Raw genomic sequence first — 24,771 nt, forward strand, 5'->3', positions numbered from 1 at the left:
TACACAAATACATTGCGTTTCCATAAGCTTTTTCAAGGTTAATTAATAGTAGGTCGTTCTATCCTAGATTTGCAATAAACATCTGTAAAAGGAACTGAAGTCTTGCATCCGAACAAACATGCCTGGGAGTTTTTAAATAGGGTATTTCTATAAATAGATCTCACCTGCAGGGTCGGTCTGGAATGCAACCTGGGCGATGGAGGGGGAATTACTGTATTAATTTACTTCATATTATACATTTCTTCATTCATCCATTCATTCATTCCACTGGATGGCAGCTATATGGTAACTGTCAGTGTGCAACTTGTGTGGCTACATTTAAAGAAAATGATTGATTGGCCTTATCTAAAATGAGCTGTGATCACTCCCACAGACTCTCCCAGAAAACCACTCAGGTTCTGTTATTGGACTTCTTCAAACTTGCGGCTGCATGTCATGGACAATTGGGGGTAAATATGGGCGGAGCAGTCAACTGATCACACTTGGTGGCGTGATGACTCCAATGGTGAGGGAAGAAGCCAATCCGACCTGGCAGACCCAAATTTAATGTGAGGACCTTTGGGAACATCTAGCAGAGTCCCGTCAGAAGGAATTTCATTTCCCACCTCCGCCAGAAGTTCACCCAAGTCCTGAGGGTGCTGGGGGACATTGAGTCAGAGCAGAATGTGTTGGTGCCTCCATTTTTAAGGCAGCCGACCGGCATCGTGGCCTTAATGTGGTCAGTGGCTGTCATGGCGGCTGCCCCGAAACCATTTGTGGTGTAGCAAGTATGGATGGTTTTCCATATTTTCCATTCCTTTTAGACAGTGTCCTCTCCAAAGAGGAGCGGGAATCTGGTAGTCTCAAAGGTGGGGGAGGACCGCCATTGGGAAATGCAACATTCCAGGGATACGTGACACCAAAAGGACATCAAGAACTGAAAATATCTTGTGTGAGCTTCTTTACAACAGACCAATTAAATAATGAAACTTCCAGTTTTGGATTTTTAAATAGAATGCTATGAAAAATTGTGAATGTTTCATGCATGTCTACGGTTTTTCAACTGGCATCTAGATTTTTCAGTTTGCATGTAGATAAGTGACAACATTGAATTACAATGTTATTTCCTTTCATAATCAGTTGTGTTTGTATTGTTTGGATTTTGATTTCAATGAGTTGGTATACGCAAGTAAACCTATAATATATATTGAACAAGCAGGTTTTCTTTAATCTCTTTTCCAAATTCATTGTTCAAAGAGTAGAACGTTTGACAATTTACTCCTCCCCTATATGTTACGCAAGACTTTGGGCGTGGCTTGAGTTTGAATCTTCAGTGATACAGACTCTGTATTCGTCTGTCGTGCTGAAGAAGAACTGAGCCAAAAGGGAAAGCTGTCAATTTACCAGTCGATCTACATTCTGACCCCAACTTGCGGTCACAAGCTACGGGTTGTGACTGAAAAACCGACCTCGATGATACAAGTGGCCAAAAGTTTTCCTCCGCAAAGTAGCAGGGCTCTCTCCCTTACAGATTCAGACATTCAAACTGAAGGAGGCACCTAGGACACGCTGGAGAAACTACTTGTAAGTCTTCTGGCAGGCCTAGGAACACCTCTGCATTTCAGTGGTGCTGTAACAAGCAGCTGGGGAGAGGGAAATCTGGACTTCCCGGATAAAATATTTTTGGGACTTTGTAGCAGGCGGGTCTGTCTCGCCCGCTTCAGACCAGGAAATTAGCGCACGCAGTGAAGTTTCATTGTAAATCGCTTACAAAACGCCTACATCTGACGGCCAATCAGATGACAGCGATGTCACGGCCCTGTTCGGCCTGCTTTTTAGAAGCAATTTGGAAGAGGTTCTGCGGAATGGTTCCATTGTAACCGCATGGCCCTGAAAAAGTGTCATGGAAAAGGGACCACATAGGGCAGAACCAGAATGTTTCAGGATAAAACCTTAAATGGCCTTAATTAGCCAGAAGAATTGGAAAACCACGCTGCAATTGACAAAAATGCACAGCGACAACAAAAAAAATCTGGGATTAAGGTTAATAGACTGATAAAACTAAGATGAACTTTTATCAAAGCAATGCGTAGGATGAAGTTTTGCGGAAGAAATGATCTGCTGATGACCCCAAACAAGCACATCGTTTTGTACCGAGGCCTTCAGATTAAGTGCAATTTGATTCTAATTTAATTCCACCAGTATTATTGTGCAATTCTAAAAACTATTAATTGTATACAAAACACAATCTGGACATTTCTACATTCATATTTTGCTACTTTTGCAACTTGGCTTGCTTTAACAAACAAGCTGAGCTCATAGGAGGCAAATTTAAAATCTGATTGATCAAAGTAAGAGTACCATTGCTAATACAGTTTAAATTATATTGGCCTCCACGACTGATTTTGAAGGCTCCAGGCTAATTAGATTGACATGGCTGTATAGCACAGAAGAGGCTGAAATCTGATTGGACAAAAAAATAAATAAATCTAACATCCACATACAGTACTGTAGGCAGTGCAGCCAAGAGAAAAGCAAAGAAACAGACTGTTTGGATTAAATGAATACATTTTTAAGGCAAAAAAAAATGGGAATTAGTGCCCCCCCCACCCCCAAAACCACTTGAAAACAGACACACACACACGCTCACACGCTTTTTCTACATTTTTGGGACCTGGTATGTGAGAGTTTTGTTAGGTCGGGACCTCTCTGCGAGCATGAAAAAAGATGTATAATAAAATTCATAAAACACACGCAGAGACACTTTTTCCAAACAAACAACAGCTGAAAGACGCTGCGGAAGCAAGCAAAGTAATTGCAATTTAATATTAAAAGTAGTAGAATGCGAGTCAGATGTCAATACCTGGAAATAGATGCTGATCTTCTTTCTTTATACAGTATATTAACCCAATAATGAAGTGTCCACATTGTTCCAATGCTTTTGGAACGTTACATATTTTTCCAGAGTCAAAAATGACCCTCTTTGCTAATCTCACCTGATACAGATCAACTAAATTATGCAGTATTCCATCGAGCGATTCAACTTATTAGTAACAACATTGTGGCCATTAATGGGCTTTTATAATGGCATGGAGGCTGAAAAAAAAAACAGAAATCAATTTCATGTGTCAAAAGCTTGCAGTGAAGTCGAGGCAGTAGATGACAATGCAATTTAAATGACAAATCATGATGCATTGGCTGAGAAAAAAAAATGCATACATACAAGCACACATAAAAATGAGACAGTAGATTGCCATGGACATTAAACAAGACCAAAAACTGTGATTGATGAGATTTTATTTTATAAAATGAATCAATCATCCATTACTTTATTGTTGTACAGCGAGAAACAACATTATCAACCTCATTCAAATTGTCACAGCGAGGACAGACAAGTACACATTGTCACTTGCTGTCAACAGACATTCATTTCTCTGACATGGGAGTCTGTAAGCCACTAGAACAAAAAAAAAAAAATACAATACACTCAATGCCCAGCTGAATGATGTGGCAACTACTGTACAGAAAATGATTTCCATGCAAACAAGAACAACATATGGAAGCTGACCCAGAAGCGTTTAGAGGATGACAAAAAACAACCGTAAAAGAGAGCAAAACTTGCACAGGAGGATGGAAACATATTGCCACAATGACATCGTATTGTTCATGCAGTGTTTCAAAAGCCCATTTGGATGCAGCTATTATAAGATAAGTAGCTATAGGGGAAAGTAAAACTGCAAGTTGCAACAAATTAAAAGCGTTTTGAGCATGTTTCGAGGTACACTAAAACTGTACTGTGTACAGCATTTCTCTTTTCAAACTAAACCCAACCGCAGAAGCAGTTCATTCAACAATTACATTTCTTGGGGAGCTTTCATTTTGTATGCAAGTACACTTCAGGAAAACACATGAGACCTTGTGAGAGTTAAAGCAAAACATATACATTTGAGACTGTCGGTATAAGGTCATTCATCACATATCCATTGTAAGCTGTCTGGGTTTTTTCCCCGTGTGTTTTTTATGCTCCAATAAACAACACGACTTAAGTCACCCACTTGCCACTTATCTATAAACAATATAATCAGAATAATCTTCAAATGTTCGCTTCTCCATCAAGTAAAAATGTTGTTTGTCTATATCTGCCCTGCAATGCACAACTGACCGGCCCAAAGTCAGTCGTGTTCGGTCCCAGCTCACCTGCAAAACTGAACCAGATAAACCAGAGGTCTCCAAGTACGGACCTCCTGAGCCCTTATCCAGCCTGTTCTATATGTTACCCTGGTCCAACTTTCAACACACCTTATCAGCAAACTTTGCACAAGTCTCATAACAATCCAGATCATTTGAATCCGGTGCGTTAGAACAGGGCAACATAAAAAACAGGCTGGATTGGGGCTCGTGAAAACCGGACTTGGAGACCATTGAGATAAACGGTAGACAATGGATGGAGGAAGTCGCATGCATATTTGTGTCTGAAATGCTTGTCAAATATTTATGATCCAATATGACTATGCAATGCTATCGTACAAAAAAATCAATCAGGACAATTGAACAGTTTAGTCTATACATTATAGACAAATTACTCTCTTGCAGGTAGTTAGTTGCTTTGTTAGCTAAACGGCGGGTGTTAAAATGTCATCTTCACTCCTGAGTTCTATTATATTGTGCTCCTATTTACGCCGCATTCACAATTATTGTGCAACTGATACTTTTCTCTCATTTTGCATAAAAAAAGCTAATGAAACTCACCATAATTTTCAAGTCATCAACCGTTACAGAAAATGCAAATAATTTGAAATGAACCTCCCAATGATAAGAGCGTTTTAAAAAAATTATAATTGAAATGCACTGTTCCAAATTCTAACTCACAACAGAGACTGAAACAGAATAGAGCTGAAAATAGTCACTTAGTGAATTCTCAGCGTGAGGAGGTCATATTGACAGAAAATAAAAAGCGCTATCAATCAAAACCAGCATCCAAATGGGTCATGTGACCTTTTAATATGATAGCAGATTCACAATTCTAGCATTTCTCAAATTTGTGAGGTTTTGGACAATTTCTGATGGAATTTCTTTCCAGGATGTCAGATTAGCTTCTCAACGCTGCTGTTTGGATGTCAACTGCTTTCCACCCTCAAAAACCTTTCGCTTGAGGATACACCAAAGGTACTCAATAAGGTCGAGGTGATGGGAGACATGGGCCCACGCTATGAATGGCGCAATGCTCATATGGTGCAGCTCCAAATGAAAGTATGGGATGTTGCATTGTAAATTGCAATTATTTTGTTTTATTTTTTGTAAGTAAAGTGCTGTTCTTCATAGTATGGAAAGAAAATGGTCAATCAGAAACACCACAACTATTTTATTTTCACAAGTTGAGGGGCCCTAAAGATGCTGACTACCTATTGTCCCAGGATTCAGTCCCAAAACAACACTCCGCTTCCTCTTAGCAACCTTTTTGGCACATGATGACCATCCACCAAACATATACTACTCCATCTCTGTGGACCATCCAGCAATCAAGCAAGCAAGGCATCATGTGCCATGTGCAACAAAAGGGGATCCTCCCATGACCTCAACCCTGTTGAGAACCTTTGGAGCGTCGTCAAGCAAAGATCAATGAGGTTTTGAAGCAGCTCATATCTGAACAGCAGCTTCGGGAAGCTATTCTGATATCCTAAACAAAATGAAGCAGAGAATCTGCAAAAACTCGCAAGTTGAATGGATACAAGACTTGAAATGGTTTTCATTTCAGCAAATACAACCTCCTCATGCTGCAAATTCAATAAATGACTATTTTCAGTTCTTTACCACCGATAAAATGCCCTGAAACCCCATCTTGCGTCATCATTTGAAACGGTGCATCTTGAGTTTTATAATTTGTGAAAATCATAACGTCACTGTTGGGAGGTTTGCTCAAAAGCAATGAAATTAAATTGTAACGGTTGACGACTTGCTAAGTGACATTTGCATCAACAATTGTAGGAGAAGCGGAGAAAAATATCAATTCTAAAATTCTTTGAAAGACACCTATCCGTAGCTTTTCATATTCATTTTCATATTTGTATCATGTCTAATGTCAGAACAGACAGCAGCAATAATGATGATAATTAAAGCTCAGCAAATTGGATCAACTAAAACATTTTCAGCCATTAAAGGCTCATGCACATCTGTCAGATCAATGTCAGATCATGAAGAATCTCGGCATTGTTATGTGGAGCACACTATTAAGTATCCTCCGATATGCTAATATAGCTCTCAATGTTTACAAAAGTAGAGCACCTAGTCATAGTTTGTGTGATTGCATGTATGCATTAGTCACTTTTTAGTGTATTGGTGATTCAGATTCCATCGTCAGACAGCAGCCAATGTGGCCGATAAAAGATGCTTTTTGGTGGAGGTGTCGGAAGCTCGGCTTTTGCCTTAGCAGTGCCGAAGTGAGGCAACGAGAACAGCTAACGCGATGGAAGAACGTCCATAGGGATTCAAGGCTGCGGTGCTACTGTTTGCATTGAGCCGGTAGAATGAGCTGCCCGAGCTGGAGTTGAAGTTTATGTTGTAGTAATCTAAGTCAGGCTCAGACCTGAGGGACTTTGTACCTTCACATCCACGCTCAATCTGCCCACTACTAAACAAGGCATCACTGATGAGGTCCGGCAGGCGCCCGTTTAGGTCCACTGAAGCCAGGCAGCCTTGGAAACCTTCTCTGGAAGCTACCAGTTTAGGCAGACTACCATACATGCCAGGACCCAGTCCGGCAATGAATAGGTCACCTGAAGAGATTAAAAAAATATATATCCAAGATAATTATTGAAATACACTATTAATAACATGGGACTCAAAATGTAATATTGCTACAATGGGATCGCAAATAAAATACAAAGTAGATAATATGTCGTGACCTCGTAAATAATAATTCAAATCGTTGCAAACAACAGCATCTTTGCATACCTTTCAGGTCCAAGTTCTTGGCTCCATTGATGCTCTGAATTGTGGCCTTCGCATCTACTTTCAGAGTATGAGTGTTGCTGTTGTCTCGGGTGATTGCCACATTGTGCCACTGGTTGTCATTAAGGGCTCTTTCACTTTTTCCCTTGATCAAATTCGGTCCATTTCCCAAGTCAAAAATATAATGGATATATCTGCGGAGGACAACATTTTCATTTTAGTAAGAATCTCCGGTTAAATTTTGTTTGACGTGAGCTTGATGGAGAACCTACAAGGAAATTTCTTGCTGGAGTAAAAACTTTAAATATCATCAATTTCAAGCATGGGTGATTAATTAAATAATATTTCAAACATACACTTCTGTCATTCATCATATTTTGTTTTGTTATTTCAGCCAATGATTACATTTGAAAACTAATTAATCGCAAACAAATTCTGTAATTGCGATTAATCACATTTTTCAACTACTATTTTTTGTGACGCTTGAAACGAGATATTTACTTGAATAATATCTTGAAATTCACGTAAAATCATCAAGGAGATTTTAATTCAAAGACTGGTTGGCTCGCCTACTGCCCGATGACGGCTGGGGTAGGTTCCAGCACTGCTCGTTAAGGGAAGCGGTTCAGACAATGGATGGATGGATGGGTATTTGAATTTGGATTTGCAAATTATGCAAATTATTTTTGAAGTAAATAAATAATTAGCTAAACAACATTTTTAAAATTAATCTCCAGAGTTAATGCTTTTATTTCATCATAAGTACGATCGTGATTTTATAGGTATTGTGTCAGGTTGTGGTGAAGGTTGAGGAGGACCCAAATGCAGGGAAGCGAGGTGGTAACTTCAATGGAATTTAATTGAAAGTAAAACGGCAAACAAGGCACTGGGAAAGTCAGAAAATACAAAAGTACAAAATAGCAGACGAGACTGACATGGAGAACAGACACAAACAGCAACAGGAAAAACGACAATGGACCAACATGAACTGAAAGCAAACAAGGAACTAAATACAAACACAGTAACGAGACAACGATGAACACCTGGACAAGACACAAAAGGTTTGAGGGAGCTGATTGGTTCACACTAGGGAGTGAGACAAGCGAACGCAATCAGATTTGAGCACAAGACACACACCAAACATGGAAAAACATGAAACTAAATACTAAACCAAAAAATAACAAACACAGATCATGTAATATTCCAGGTTACAGGTTTGCAATCCCTCTATTGCGCAGGTTTTTATTTTATTTTTTTTGTCCAGTCATAACTCAGTATTGTTGTTGATTCAGGGTGTAATTCCACTTCAGCCCGCTGGGGGGCTGCACACAATTGTTCAATACAGTGTACATTTGGAAGAGGAAGTGCACTTTTTCAAGATCAAACTGACTAGCTTCCATCTTGCTAATTAGAAATGTACAGCCAAGGGGAAAATTAAGAAACTGACATGTTTTCTTTTAATCTCAAGGTATCAATTTACTAACTGACATAATAGAAAACATGGGATGTGTAAAAACACCGTGTTGATGTGAGAACTTAACTACAAGACATTTAAAATTTTTTCTATTGTTCCATCTGTGGCTTTTCCGAAAGCAACGGCTGTAGGTTCATTTAATAATTTACATCTTTGGGCATAATTGTAGATGCATATTATGAGATTATAATTGTGTTTGTTTGTTAATGGCCAAAAAAAGACCAGCTCCCTTGTTGGTTAGGAAAAGATTCTTGAGTGTCTCAAAATTCTTTCACCCACCATTTTATGCATTCAAAAAGCAAAGGCTGAAGGTTCATTTTATATTGAACAGCGTTGGGGATGATTATTGGTTCAGATTGTGAGATGATACGTTCATTAGATTGGGGAAAAAAGTGATCTGTTCAATACATGATTATGGAATTGGATGATATTAGATGGTGCACACGCCGTTTGTACAATATTTACCTTACCAATTTCTCTTTGACGTCTCACCAGATGGTTTTTAAATGTGTTTGTAGAATTTTTTTCAAAACCCCAAAAAATAACTAATTGCAATAAATGCTAAGGATTAATTGCAATAGTGCTTTTCTTTATGGAGAGGAGTACTTAGAACTGAAGTAATTACAATTAATCAAGGTACATAAATATTGTTTGAACAGGTAATTAGTAATTGTTTCAGAATACACTTTTAATTTAACCCTCTCAAGCTTGTCTCAAGCCCCTCACGTAGCTTGGCAGTGGGATAATTTAAAAAAAATATCATTGTGACGATAACCATTCTAACAATAATAATGCATTGAGATAATTGATTTCTATAATCACTCAGTTGGTTTGATGCCCACCGCTCACTGTTCTGTATGGAATACGTCTGCCATCCACAGCACATGTAAGTGGAGCTCAGCCTTCATATCAAATTCACCAAAATTGTGTTAGGATGTGTCTAGTGAGGGAATTTTGCATTTCAAACGTACCCTTTGACCAGCTCTACTGCGATAAAATCACTCCCATCTCCTGAGTTGAAGAGTATGAAGCCATCGGGGGAGGTGGTCTTGAACTGGAAGAAGAGATGCATGGACGTGTAGGCCTGTAGGGTGGCCAAGCTTAGGTAGCTGCTCTTAGATTTAAAGGTGACTGGGTCAGCAATAATGGAACGTATCCCAAAGCGCGCGTTTAGCTCGCAAAAGTCAATGTCACCATTTTTGCAAAGGTCGATGTAGAGCATGCCATTAAATCTGCAAAATGGAAAGGAACAGATTTAGTCAGATACATGCATTTTTTTTTTTTTTGCTTATATTACACACAACTTTAGAGGCCAAATGTGGCATATCTTGCCAGGATATATTGTGTGACACTGATTAACATTACAGGTCTGTTTATTGCATTTCATCCATTTTATTTATTTATTTTTTTTTTTTGTGACACCTCCACAGAAGATTGCCAAAAATGGAAAAGAAGAGAATTGTGATGATGCTCAAACCAGAAACAGACAAAAAGTCTGGCAACTTATTGTCCCATGTGATATTTCAATCACAAATATTCACTGAAAAGTAAGATGTGCTTTGTTGTGTTTCGAGTCCAGCGACTCAGCTTTACATGAACGGAAATGAGTACTGACAAGATTATTAGCCTAGTGCGGACAAGCGGCAGAGAGAATTGATGAATAGTTGATTGACAAAAGTAACACGGAAGGATGTGCCATGGAAAGAAATAATGAGTCATTAAATTGTTTTTGTTTTGTCCAAGTGTAGTTGTGGGGCTTCACAATATTGGAAAAATATGGAATATGGAATACGAATGTTTACTACAGCGATATCGATATTCTTGTGATATTTAACATACAGCTAAAGAACTGACATTTCTATTTTAATTTTTTTTTCATGTGGCAAAATAAGCACACACAAAGTGTTCTCAGCTAATTAATTGTAATTCCCCAGAATGATGTCCTACTGTTGGGTGGCGATGCGCATTTAAGTTTACGTCTGACTGGTCAAATTCAGATAAAAGCATAAGAAAATTATTATCTTTGCAATATGCATATTGCATAAGTCAATATCGCAATATTTTTTTTTACATATGTTGGGCAGCCCTACTTAGTTGTTAGAGTAATCTAAAGCGTGCAGTGAATTAGCAGGTCTGAATGATTTTTTTTTTGGTTTAATAGTTTGATATGAAACATGTCATCCAAACATCTTTTTTCCCGCACATAAAATGAAGTCTACCACCATCATGTAATGACCTTCATGACTTGTCGAATCATCTTAATTAGCGATTAATCATGCGATTGGCCATCATCGCATGATTATAGCTTTATTTATTTTTTTTTTTTACACAAATTGACAACTGAACTATATTTGAAATACTGCAGGCTGTCATGGAGGAGAGGGGAGGGGAAACACTCCCAAATTCCTGAAAGTAAAATCTTTTAAAGTTCTGGCACACTAGTTCGCTTTTCTCATCTGGCGAAACTGAGTTTCACTTCTTTTTACAAAACTTTTGTGACTATTGAGCATTTTTTAAATTTCGATGTGAAGTTTTTATTCGCCATCAGTGAGCCCCTCTGCCCATGTCCATGTATGCAACTTGTCTGTTGCATCATCAGAGTTAGGTGTGAGTATGCAACTTATTGTTTTTCTTTTGTTACACAATGGTTTGTGTGTGTATTCATTTTACATTTGGGTGACAGTCAAACATGCCAACAGTTTCATTGCTATTGTCCGTACGATTAAAAAAGGTTTTATGATTGCCACCGCATACAAATTTCCATTTCAATCATATTTTCAAAATGCGAACAAAGGACCGTGGAACATGTTGTTTTGTATTTTAGTGGTTCCATCTTATTTCCCTTTAATTTATCATTTTGACCAATCAACTTCAGTTCCGTCTGGATTGAGGTGTCATTGTTTGACAAACTGTATCCAAATCTGAACTATTTCCAGTATCTTTTTTTTTTTTAATACCTGAGGCTCTGCAGATGACCAATAAAGCTGGATGGGATGCTTGAAACATATTTGCGCTCTGTCATGACGCCTGTTTCAATGTTGTGGAACTCCAGACGAGTGTGGTCACCCACCATTTGGCCTGAAGATGGGGAGGGTGCAGGGGATGGGTTGAAAAGAAAGACACAAACAAAAAGAAAAGAGAACACTGTCTGACACTAACACAAAAGGGCTGATTTAAGGAGAAAATTCAATTAACACTATTAGAGTGATGCAAGCTGCCACTCCAAATTGCATGTGTACAATTTTGCTTAGAAGCAGAATTGCATTGGCACAAGTAGTGGCAACATTTGGCGTAACAAGGCAAAGAACATCATAAGCCCAGGTTTATGCAGATAAGTACCTTCTGCTACATCATCGTCAACGATTAGCTTGTAGGTTTTGCCGCGACGCACCACACGTACTGTATGCCATTCATTATCATTGAGCTTTTGCCCAGCATACAGCGTCTCCGGTCCTTTGCCTGAGAACAATCACAAAGTTAAACACATCCTGATTCTCAAACCAATCCTTTGGTTTCCCACCAGTCAGGCTTAAGTGGCAGAAGATGCCTCGAAAGCTAACCTTAATGTAGTTGTTTGGGAACCAAAGGTTTGGTTCAAACTGAGACATGCACTGGATTTAAAAAAAAAAAAAAAAACTTTCTGTAAGGACACTCCTGCATCTTCAGCTGATCAGTGATAGTTCTCATATGGTTGTTTAAAAAAAAAGAAAGGGTTGGTACGTTTCCTATCCTGACTGGCCTGGCCTTGTTTATTTATTTATTTTTTATTACATATATTATAAGAGATGAATGTTTACATAATCATAATTGCTCAGATGAGTTAGCGTCCGAAAGTTCAACTCTTGCTCAAATTGTGTGTAATTGATTGAATTTTTGAATAGAAAAATGTTTTTGTCTAAGGCTGCCCGCTGAGAAAGCAACATTTTTTGCAGAACATCTCGTCAGTGCACAAAGGCAGATTGTGTTCATTTAAAATGATGAAAACATTTTCTTTAAATATGATCCTTTTTTAAAAAAAATCATCTTCCACATTCTGCTCCAAAGGTCACCTATTATGGAAACATGAATTGCTCAGAGTCATCTCCTGAGTGAAATTACACATCCAAGTAAATCTTTTGAGAGCTGCCTTTTTCCGAAAATATGTCCATCCATTCTGGACTTTGCTGAAATGTGACATCATGGGGCATAAGGGTCGGGGGTATTTGTGTTTTATGGTGTTTCCACCATATGAGATCTAATTAAACCTTCATTAATCTAAATGGCACGTTTCATTTCGCAGATGGTTGAATTATTTCAGGAGAAAATACAGTCGGTACTGTTTTTGTGAAGGCCTTGTTTTTTTTTAGACTCTGGCCTCAACAAGTAGCCAGCCCAACGATCTGCCCCCACTTACTGTAGCGTTGGAGAGAACAGTTAACTCATTTTAATGGGACAAGACCACCCCCTCAAAACAGGCAAATCTGAGTGAGGCAAAAATGATTGGTGGTTTTAAGTATGCTGTATTTTTTTTTATCCTTGACAAAAGCAAGTATATTAAGATGCCTGCCAACTGGTTTAATTGTGGTGGGGAAAATGCAAAATACATCTCTCTTAAGAGAAAGGGGAAGGTGGCTCAAAAGACAAAGGAAAATCAGTTTGCATACATCAACACATTATCAACATAGAAAGCAAAATGAAACTTGAGTGTTAACTTACTGGAGTTACAGTTTATCCTGATACAGTCTAGATGGGGAAGAATAAATGACAGATGAAATTGCATCCTTCAAGGTTACAGCTGCAGACATCCAAAAACAAAAGTTCCACCCTTCCGGGGACGTACACATGTAGAAAGACGGCCATTTTATTACTTCCATCTTTAGATCTAAGGTATTCATTTTCTCTTGGACAAAGCCACAATTTAAAGAAACCATTGCCATTTGTGTTTATCGTAAGATACTGATCACCGTGCTATATACGTGTTACTCAATGAGGCACTATATTAACACTAAAATGGCCACTTTTGGTACCAGCTGCATTCGATTTCCAACCCACAAAATTGGACTTGGATTGGATTGACATGGAGTTAATGATACATCAAATTTGCAAGTCAATAAAATCATATGAATTTGAACATGAGCGTTTTGTCAATAAATCTCATTGAAGCTTCTTTCAGTTGTCAAGAGATGAAGGGTTGGTCACCATGTGGCTGATAGTTTCATGTGCCGTCAACCGCAACAGAAAAGTGGGAGCAAACAGCCACGATCCAGTCAGCACCAGCACCATGCAGAGGCACAAGACCCCAGCCATCAGATCTGATGTGCTATAATTAATATGCTTGCATATAGATAAATATACAGAATAGGTGTTAGTGTGTGCAAGGGTCTATGTGTGTGTGTGTGTGCGTGTGTCTTTCTGTATAAAAGTTTATGGTGCGCCCTCCCCCAAAAAAATTAATAAATAAATTCAAAAAACGAGTTCCACATGTATTGTGTTTTGAGAGAGAACTCAACAACTGTGATGATTACATAAAGGTATGATCTTTAATAGTCAGTGTGAACACCATACAATTGGAGTTGTTTTAGCTAGAGCAAAGGCTCGGGGTCACAGCCAGCTGTAGGTTTTGCTGGGCTCTGTTCTCGGGCTGTTCGCCTGACGGGCCGCAGGCTTAAGGCCTTTGAAGGGGTGAATACCATCTTTTGACAAAGCATAATGGGAAATGGCGTTGACAGCTACATAGAAAAGCAAAAACGTCCACACACCGTAGTCAGCAGATGACATAAAATCACTCCAGAAAAGTGAGGGAGAAGATTGAATACGCGGAAGAATCATGGGAAAGCAAATCAAAGTTTTGGTAACCTGTGAATCAGTGGACGATGACATACTTTTAGAAAGTCTCAGCACAATTTGGTTTTGGTCATTTGGAAATTTGACTTGAAAGTAGGTGTTTGGTCAAAATGGTCTTAAAATGTGTTTGTGTGCCTTTAGTGCTGTGACTTCCTCAAAAGAAGATTATGGGTCATTATTGTGGTTTGTCTTTTCCAAACATTGAACTGGAATGAAATGTTGAGATGGGATAGCCTAACACATCTTGAAACGTACAGTAGAACCTCAAAATCTTGAGAACATGCTGATTAGAATTTGACCAATATTGTGAGGCATCAACATATTACGCGGCATCTCCGTGAGACCCGAGTTAAGGCAGAGGAATGTGAGAAGAAAAAAAAGAAGCCGAATATGCACTACAATTGCTTTGAAAGAAAGTTTGATTCTGAGTCGAGTCCAGCATCAGCAGAAGCTAAACGTTTTTTTTTTTTTTATGTTCTGCTATTTTATTGTTTTGCATGTTTGACAGTTTACAAAATGAGACGTGTGAGCTGCACGTGCATCACGACGATTAAACTTTTGGTTTGAAATTTCAAGAAGTTGTGGGTCAGCTAGTGCATCGGAACGGATTGCGGTTGACCCCTGAGGTTCCACTGTAGCTGCAGTTACGAAAACATTGGATAGTTTTCTGTTTGCACGCACTGCAGTGACACTCATGCAAACCGGATAATGCTGCTCTGATTAATTTCCTGAAGCTAATATGAACCTTTAAGGGATTCAAGTATGGTATCGGATGACAAGACATGTACAAAAGCAATTGAGACAGCAAAAGTAAATATTAGCACTCAATGACAAACCATCTCATGGAGAGAGTGGAGGTGTGGACACAGATGAAGGAAGGTGCCTACGATACCTAGATTGACCGTGAGTTTGACGCGGCCTCCGTCCAACTCCAGCCTGAGGGTGTCGGCCGAGTCTCGGGAGGTGGTGGCCATTAGGAGGCCGTAAGCCCTCTGCGATCGAAAGCGAAGTGAGACATCCTCTGCCTCGGTGTGCATGACGGTCGGCATCACTACTTTCATATACATACTCCCATCGTAGGAGAGGATGGAAGCCTCTGAAAGAGAGGTGACAGATGTGTTCAAAATGTTACTTCATGGGCTCACGTCAAATGGAAGCACTTTTTCTGATTTACGGCTTGATTTGCGGTAATTGACTCCCAGCAACCATCCTACGGAATCACTGCTACACGTAAATCCAATTTTTTGGCTATGTCAGCTTAAAGTCGAACTCATGTGGGTTTTCTCTACTGCTTCCACCCATGTTCCAAAAAACATGCATGTTAGAAGAATGGAAGATTTTAATTGTCCAATAGTGTTGAAGCTTGTTTGTTCAGGTGTCACTGTGAGATACCGGCGACCAGTCTAGCGTGTTCCCTTGTCTCTCACCCCAGGTCAGATGTAACTAACAAAGAAACAGAGCTGGGCAGTCCATCCTGGGGGCAGAACGGTCCGGCCCTCCGATTTTTGGGGCAGGGGGTGACAAATTTTAAAAAAGGGTTTGATAAAAAAAGGCCGGAGGTTGATTTTAGTCCGGCCCACACATCGCCCCTAGTGCGTGTGATGAACCTACTCACGAAATTGGGAAACGACAGAAATTGCCCCGAGCGTGTCCAAAGCGCCACCATAGTTTGTGTATGAAGAAACATGAGACAGCAATGTGCATTCCTGTATTTCCTTACTCTGACATCACGTAATCCGTGCCTGCCACCTGCTACGGGGGCATACCATTACAAGAGAGGGGGTGGGCAATACCATGGAGTCAGGGGTCGACATTTCATATGAATAAGACCGGAGGGTTGAGGCCGGAACTGTACCGAGATAGCGGCCGAAGGGCGGGGAACTGACCATTAAAAAAGGGTCAAGCGCCCAGCCCTGCAAATAAATATTTCAATAAGTGGCTGTGGCCCGATACAATATTTATATGAACAATTCTGTATTTAGGAAGCTAACAAAGACAATTTTGATAGCCAATGTAAACCACAGAGACACTGAGCAATGCATAATTCAATGCTTTGCTACTATTGTAGTTACAGTGGCGTTAAGTTCCTCCGTATTGTCATGTATTATGACATTTCAGATGATTATACAATGTCATTCCCTAATGCATGCATGCCCAACAGAAAAAAAAATCAGATTCCAATACTTCACTTAATTATGTCTTGGAAAGCAATTTAGGAGGATATGTACAACCTATATCTGATTGACCCACTTATTTTTGTCTTTATAAGGAGTAAAAATTACATTCTCTGGGAACCTAATTACAGGCCAGGCGATAAGAAGAGAAAAAAAACAGTCCGATTTAAAATGGGATATGATAGTGCAGCTATTATTTGGTATGCAAAAAAAAATCTGGAGCAAATTGTGGCTCTCGGGGAGGAAGTTAATTAGTTTTCAACTCTGATCTTTTTTTTTAATCAAATCCATGGACACCTTGAAAGAAAACTGGTCAGCAGCACAGTGCCATGATTTTTCTCCTTTCTAAGATTGACTAGACAAGGTAGTCTCAACTGTCTCCGGACAACCTTGTTATAGAATCAGTTCAATTATACTTAAACAATCATGCACTATGACAACTAGGTAGAACAGTTACTACTGAATAATAAATAATAAAAAAAAAAACATGGAATTAAACCAGTTGCTTTCAATAAAGTGCACTTTCCAAGCACAGCAGCATGCTTGTGCCATTAAGCGTAATAAAGACATATAAGGCCTTCAACTTCACTTCAAAGATACATTTCATAACCAAAATAAATACATATTATCATGATTTTTTGAAAGCCAATGGTAAACCCTGCACTCTCATTTTGGGCTCAATTCCTGTTGCGCTCAAGCGAAGACACCTGCGTATCCTGAATTTTGTGCCTGTGCAAGTCTTGTTTTATCTTTTGGGGTAATCTGACATAGCGCTTTTCACCATGCAACGTTACGCCTGCTGTAACCATGTCTAACCATTGGCGCAGGCAGTGTAACAAGATTTTGGTGAAATTTGATCAGAGCGCAGCATACAGATTCCGAAGTCCACGGATGTGTGTGGTGGATGTCGTCATCTTTCACCCACCCACAATCATTTGAGAAATGAAGTCATTAAATGTTTTGTTCATATGATTGCCATTATACAGCGGAACCTCCATTTACGAGACCTGAAACCACGTATATAACGGTCAGGAAATAATTTCCCTTACACTCGCAATGCCCCTCCTAGCTGTTGAAGTCTTTTAGCTCCAGAAATGGTCGCAATTCGACAGACAGCGACTGCTCACATGTTTGTGGGTTGCCCTCTTGCCTTTTCATGGATAAACAGCCTTTGAGTAGACTAGAACAGGATGAAACATGCAAACATGGCAGCTAGGATGGCTGAGTGGTCTAAGGCGCCGCGTTCAGGACCCAGTCTCCCCAGGAGGCCTGGGTTCGAATCTCGAATTTCCCCATTGTGGGACTAATAAAGGCATTATTATATTGGAAGGGGAGAGAATCCCTTCAAATGAAATAGAAATCATGGATGTGAGCTTAGCATCGCCAAAGGGAGTTTTTTTTTGTTTGTTTTTTATAGCAGCAAAAAACGTACCCTAGATTTGGCATTTTTGGTACAGTACAGAGTTGCTTTTTTGTAAAGCCCTTTCTAGATCACCTAAACGTGATGAAGGTGAGAAAAGGGAGTGCCAACATCGTGGCTCATGAGCTCGACCAGATGCATGCCAGTATCCTTCCTCCAATTACCTATAAGGTAAGTTTGATTAAAGTCAAAAGCTTTTCAAGCAGTTTTGAGCTGTTGTCATATTTATTCATAAAAACATTCAACTATAGTGGGCATTTCAGGCTCTGAAAAAAACTACAAAAGATTTTTTTTTTTCTGTATTGGGTGTTTTTTGGGTTTTTTTTAAGACGAATGCGGGCATCGCACACATTTACCTCTCTCACAAGTGCGGGACCAATAACCAGTGCCAGTACAATCACAGATGAATCGATTCCAGCCTTCTTTGCAGGCACCTCGGTTCTTACAGGGGTAACTCTCACACTGTTTGCCAGGTTGCTTGTTGCAGGACGGCTTAATCCCGGCACCATTTTGCGCTTCAGCAATCTGACGGATGTCTTTGCTTCGCCCATCGATGAAGAGATCACGAATGCAGCCTACGTAGCCATAGTTAAGCATAGCTGTCCACAGCTCAGTAGGCAAAATTAGGTTGGTGCGATCAGTGGGAAGCCCCCCCAAGTACATATCACCTTCCAGGTCTAGGATTTCACTCTCACCACTCGCTGTGAATGGAGTCCTTCTGCTGTTTACAGAGATGGTACCTGTGATGGGTATGAAATAGACATCAGAATTTGAGTCCCAATGATAAGGGGTACTTTCACTTTGCATTAATCACCATAATTAAAGTATATATATATATATAGAGTTCAATACGTCTCCCGGTATATGATGCACATCGACTGATTTGTTGACCCTTTGGTTTATCATAGCGATTTACAGAAAGATGTCATCTCTCCAACGCAAGATTTCGGTGTTTGTTTTATGCACACGCTGGTATCGCTGTCGCATGGTCTGTTCTGCGAGAAATTAAAGGCACTTGAAACACGTATTTGGTACTGTTCGCCAGTCTCTAAGTTTTGGCGGGTATTGCAAAAGTTCGCACAACTGGTTGAGTTTAAATAAGTAAGGAAATAGTAAAAAAAGAGCAACAATGAGGAGCCAAAACAAACCGGAATCTTGACAAGAATTACGCGCTACTAGTGTACAGAGGGAGAGAGAGAGAGAGAGAGACTGCGAAAAAGCCATAGTAAAAATAACCAAAACCTCCTCATATTCTCTTACTAAATGATTTTTTTTCTCTGTACTTTTGCATGCTTGTCTCTCACAGTTATTTTACGTTCACAGAGTTGTCCCGCTACTGCGGGGTTTAGTTTTCCATCTTATTTGTAAAAATGCTTCCTTTTGGCTTTGAGTCTAGAATTGGGAGGAGCCGCTGAGCAGACAGACTGAGGGACTGCAGGGAGCCCGGGTCCCTCATAATCCATCTGGAAAGACGTGCTACCGCGATATACGAATGAAGTCTCAACGATTTATTCGCTTGAGTTCATCGCAGCTACTTTATGAGCTATCATGTTTATCAATGCATAAGCCACTCATCAAACTTGGGCTGTGTCAGACTGCTGGTGATGTCACCGTAGCTAGTCATTTGGGGCCCAGGGCAAATAGTATGCTGAGTGAGCAGTATGCTGAATTTTTTTTCTTCTTTTACATAGTATACTGGAATAACTGCACCTTCTTTTATTTTCGTTTTACACATTTACGCAATTTCATTGGAATCGGGGTTTGGTGATTTATGTGATGCAAACCAGCAGACAAAGAATAGACAGAGAGCTCGGAAATGTTGCAGTGGCACAATGTGACGCAACAGACAACAGATTACATTATTTCAGCTTTTAGTAATGTAAACTGGGCACTATTCAAATGTATTCGCTCAAACACTCCAACGTCTTTTTGTGCGTGTGGCAATGGCGCAAAACTCGAGTCAGCAAATCATTAGCAGGTTGAAGGCCTGAATGAATCAAAAAGTCTAGGGCCGTTTAATTTTAAATCAAATGGGTTCGTGTAAGGAACACAATATTTTTGTATCCCTTAGGGACCTTTTTTTTTTCTATTTCAACACACATTGGAGGATGACCAGTATTCTGGAACTATTTGTTTGACCCCAGATGGTTCACTGTCCAAATGTTAGGTGAGCTCGTGCAAAATAATAATTTAACTGACCTGAGCGGCCATCTCTCTGGATATCCACATGATACCAGGCACCATCATTGACCTTTGTTTGTGTGGCCTTCACCTTTATGGTCCCTGAACCCATGTCCAAGAGCAGGTACAAACTGCCATCCAACAGCTCAACAGCAAAGAAATCCACCTGGAAAAAATATTTCCAAAATGACATCAACAGACATCTTCATTGAAATCAAACTGTCGGCTTCTTTGCTCCGCACTGCCATCATTTTAAATGAGTCAGTCTGTGCCCTTGTCAAACACTGCATGAGTGTACAAACAGTCAACAATCAAAGAACAGGCGCAAATAAGATTACAGAGGCAAATAACTACTGCGAGCTTTGTTTCTTGGTGTGACCAATTAAAGGAAGCCCCTCTTCTCTTCCAGTATTGCAGCGCTCCAGTGCCAAAAGGGGGTCTTGAAGGGCATTGTGAGAAGGCATTGGTGCGGAGCCCTGACCTTGACCCCAATTAAAGCATTGCTTCACGTCCAACATTAGTCATAATAGACGTTCTGACCTTAGTGTTCTTCTGGCTGCGAGCTGCATCTTTGCGCTCTTGTAGCTTGCCATGGGTGAAGAGGATAAGGCCATTGGGCTCCGTAGTGCGAAAATCAAAAGAGATGGATCCCATCCGCTTGGTATTCCACTTGGGTAAGCTGATATAGGCCTCTGGAGTCTCAAAAGAAATGGGGTCCAGGGTTGCCACATTTTCACACTTGTAGGACACCTCGCCCTGGATCTTCATTTTGGGGTCAACAATCCGAGCAAGTCGGGACAACTCCAGGCGGATGTCATTATTCTTGTAAACCACCTACACAAGAAGGAAGAAACATTTATGTCAGTTTTGCTCAAGAGCTCCTTTATTGTCATTGTTGACTACTACAGGTTTAGATAGACTGGATTTCCATAGATGCGTAACCTTAACTTTGACTAAGAAACATCTCTCAATTTTCTCCCTCAAGAGCAGGCATTCATTGTCACAATTATTACGAACATTATTTATTTATGCAAAATTGATAGTGCTTGAAGCCTGTGGGTGGGTTCCTGATGTAAACAATAATATATAATAATACAACTTATACATAAAATAATAAAGTAAAAACAGGCTGAATGTGGTGTGTATGTAAGTCTGTCTATACATCTTGTGCTGTTCGGAGTCAAGGGGGCGAATTGGGGGGAGCGAGAGCCTAGCCCGCCTGATTGTGGGCAAAAGGCAGACTGCTATACCTGGACTGGATTGCTCACCAGTCAGTCACAGGGCACATATAGAGACACACAACCAGTCACTGTCTCGTGTAATCATCAATGGCACGAATGAACCCACGCTGCCTGCACCAAAGTCAGGCGAATGTAACCACAACAGCGTCAGTGACTCACATGCGAGACCAGTACCAAAAAATTGCAACTGCAAAAATCCTACAGACATAGCGTTCGAGTACTTCAAATGAGAGTTATCTGATTAAGTTGGCTATACAGAAAAGCGCTGTTGACCTTTGTCTTAAGCCGCCATCTTTTGGCTTGACATTACTGTGAAAATGACTGTTGTGATCAAGGTCATTCTAACAAGAGGTCTCATGGTGACCCAAGATTTTTGTACCTCGCATCGTATGACATCCAATTCATTTTTCAGTCAACAATATTGGATGGACCAGAAAGAAAAACCTAATTGTGTTGTTCTACATTCACATCAACAAACTTTGTACCTAAAATGTACCGGTATATCAATGTCACAAGTAAGACTGGGGTACTTCATGTATGAGCAATTGTCCATCCAGGAAAGGAAAACAAGAATGAAAACATTAAGTGACCAACCTCTTATCACAGCAGTTCTAAATGCTGTCAATAACAAAGGGAGGATGGAGTCATGGAGGGGGGGGGGGTGTGTGTGCAAATTGAAATTTGCTCAAGTGGAAAATTGAAGCCCTTTTTTCACCTCTAATTCTCTGGGCAGATAACTCCTTCTGTCTGGATATATTTTGGTTGGAGGCATACAAAAGACTCTAATATATATATATATATTATTTTATTTTTTTTCCCTCTCTGTGCCCAGGGTTCTGTCAGAGTGGGTAGATTGAGGGGCTGAGATTATCCATAATCCACTAGAAGATTTGACAATAAATAAACTCACCCCTTGAGGCTCCTGGGAACTTGATAGGAAATTGTATTTTCCGCCTCTCTTGCCTTTATTCATAGTCATTCTCTCTCTTTTTGTTTCATCCTTTCACTCAACTCTCTCCTCTCATACATCAAACTAGCATCCCCCATCCCCCCAAATCCCAGCCACGCTTTCTGCTGCTCTGATTGCACATAATTACTTTGGGCTATTTGAACAGCTCCAGCACCCTTGTGTGTATTTTAAAATCAAGACCCAAATAAGACTGACAGTTTCAACACTCAAACCCAGGAAAACCATTTAGGAGCACAAAAGTCTACAAAACAACCTGAATCATTTCAGCAAAATTTGTAAGCACATATTTTTTACCTTGGAGGTTCCGTTGTGCAATGTTATAATTGCTCGAAAGAACCATTGTGGGACTGGCAATACATCTTAAATGGGTATTTACATTTCAATGAACGGTAGTTGTTTAACCGATGTATTTGGGTTGTAACTGGCTTGGTTTACGTGAACAAATTTATTCGGATTTAAAGCCTGATCGGAATGAAAATGCTTCATGTACACACCCCTTTTGGAATATTCTGATCTGATCAAAGCCATTTTGATGTGCGTTTTATTCTGAACGAGAGGTTTGGTTTATGTTGAATAGTAATCAGATCGGCGCTCATTCCGCCGTAAACACTTATTCTGAAATACCCTAACAAACCGTTTTCACCGCGTCAGTGTACGTGTTTCTGTTATTCCCGGAAGATAGAAGAAGCAGAGGAGCGGAAGACACAGCGGGCGCGACTGAACTGAAATGTGAAATCTGGAGGATAATTTGCAGTTTTGCAGCAGATGTGTTAACTCGATTTAACAGAGCAAACAGGAAAAATAAATGAAATAACGCTAACGTTTAAAGTAGAAATGAACGTAGCAATGTTTTGTTGACACGGAAGTCGCTATGGATTCTTCTTCTTCTACTTCTATTTCCGAAATATTTGGTCATTCTGCACTTGTCAAAATAATGAAAAAAACTCTGACTGGAATAAATAAATGTTGTCCAAGTAAATGCAGCCATTGTGTGTTTGTTAGATTGGTCTGGACTTAAGCATCCTCAAAAATGTTTTGACACATCAACACCCTTTCCCAAAAAAAAAAAAAAATGAAACAGCAATTTTTGGGAATGGAGCGATGGATGGACGATATGTGTTCTTACACAGTCATCTGTGGAGACCATTAAAAGGACTGTACACCATTAAAAAAAAAGATGATTTACTCTGCGTGAGGAAGTGATGACTCATTTGGATCAAGATTTAATTTCATATCAATAACAAGACGTGTTTGAGGCCAATATGTAAGTCTTCTGCCACTCTTTAGAGGGCAACTAGGTTTTTGCAACTTGCTGGCCCGCAATCGAGTGCAACACACACACTTTCAGATTATTCTGTGCGCACACCTGGACCTTCTCTTGTTTATATTATGGAACCACGGATAACACACAATGGACCTAATCATATTTTTTTTTATATTAAATTTTAACATGCATGGTTCTGTTCTACTAATGGAGCACTGGTGATAGTATGCATTGTATATGGGACACTGTAAATTGGTCATTAGTGCAAGAAACTAGAATAAATCTCTTCAGTGAGAATGGCGAGCATATACACTGGCTACAAAATGAGCGACAAGTTAAGCAGTGTGGCTGTTTTGAATGAGATCAGCAGTTAGCGTTTAGTTCGTCTTTAGTGCTCAGTCCTTTGTGTTTCACTATCTCATAGTCTATTGGCCAAGTAAAAGGACTACATGTGAAAGGTAGAGGGTGGCGTTGGGGAGGAATGGGAGCAGGTTGGGGGTACTGGGAGTAGTGACAATTACAGCAATTATGTGTTATTGTAGGCCATTATGCATTTTGTAGGCTCTGAGATGTAGCCTGTCTCTGTAATTGCTGGCTTATGAAAGGCATAATAATCGTGGGCCAGCCAGCCACATGGGCTACCTAGGGCAACCAGTATTTGGTGCCATGGTAACAAAACATTTTTCTATAATGCCACTCGAGATGGCGAGTGCAAGAGCATTGCAAGCAGGCGAATTAGCCCCATAATGGTTGGGGTGCAGGATGAGAGGGTGTGACAGCAGAGGATAGCTAGTGAGTGCTGAACGCATGAGAAACTGCGCGAGGGAAAGTCCACTCATGGTACAAAGGAGATAACATCGATCTTCAAGGAAGATGACGTGACATACTAAACACTCACAAAATATAGTATGTAAAAATGGATTGATGTTATTTCTCACCTGTATTGTACTGCTGCTGTTTCGCAAGCTATATGGATTCCCAGTACCTTGCTCAAAGCACATCAAGGTTATACATACCTGTATTCCAAACGATTATGCAAATAGGATTTAAATGGAGTTTTTCCGGGGAAGTTTTTGCACTGCTTGTTTCTCATGTGTTTTAAAACCACAAATATCGATCTTAGTTTGACAGTTTGTCTCGCAGCTGTTTTTATGCACAATTGCAAAAAGGAAGGCTATTTTGCCAGACGAAAAATGTAGAGTCGTCCAATGCGTTGCAAAAGACAAGACTACAAACACTGGGCATTTAAATAAAAGCAGTGCACTTTAAAATAATTTGTATTTGACTCTGGGAGAAA

General features: G+C 39.9%; 1 protein-coding gene across 12 annotated transcripts in view; it reads right to left on the bottom strand.

The window, feature by feature from the left end:
• nrxn3a (neurexin 3a) overlaps nucleotides 1-24,771 on the bottom strand; it is a 96,774-nt gene that overhangs the window by 19,668 nt on the left and 52,335 nt on the right. For all 12 annotated transcript variants that reach the window (XR_015846202.1, XR_015846178.1, XR_015846198.1 and 9 more), the window contains exons 8-17: nucleotides 20,540-20,833; nucleotides 20,018-20,165; nucleotides 18,175-18,558; nucleotides 15,117-15,320; nucleotides 13,097-13,123; nucleotides 11,741-11,860; nucleotides 11,359-11,479; nucleotides 9,373-9,633; nucleotides 6,931-7,121; nucleotides 6,579-6,752 (exon numbers count right to left, since the gene is read on the bottom strand). Coding sequence is in view for 8 of the 12 variants with exons in the window: in XM_088311139.1 (XP_088167265.1) it covers nucleotides 6,579-6,752; nucleotides 6,931-7,121; nucleotides 9,373-9,633; nucleotides 11,359-11,479; nucleotides 11,741-11,860; nucleotides 13,097-13,123; nucleotides 15,117-15,320; nucleotides 18,175-18,558; nucleotides 20,018-20,165; nucleotides 20,540-20,833 (1,924 nt within the window). In the remaining 4 variants the exon portion in view is untranslated. The remainder of the gene's footprint in view (nucleotides 1-6,578; nucleotides 6,753-6,930; nucleotides 7,122-9,372; nucleotides 9,634-11,358; nucleotides 11,480-11,740; nucleotides 11,861-13,096; nucleotides 13,124-15,116; nucleotides 15,321-18,174; nucleotides 18,559-20,017; nucleotides 20,166-20,539; nucleotides 20,834-24,771) is intronic.

Source organism: Idiotropiscis lumnitzeri, chromosome 1, assembly GCF_059441095.1.
Source record: "Idiotropiscis lumnitzeri isolate Australia: NSW breed Sydney's pygmy pipehorse chromosome 1, RoL_Ilum_1.0, whole genome shotgun sequence".
In the NCBI taxonomy this organism is placed as follows: domain Eukaryota; kingdom Metazoa; phylum Chordata; class Actinopteri; order Syngnathiformes; family Syngnathidae; genus Idiotropiscis; species Idiotropiscis lumnitzeri.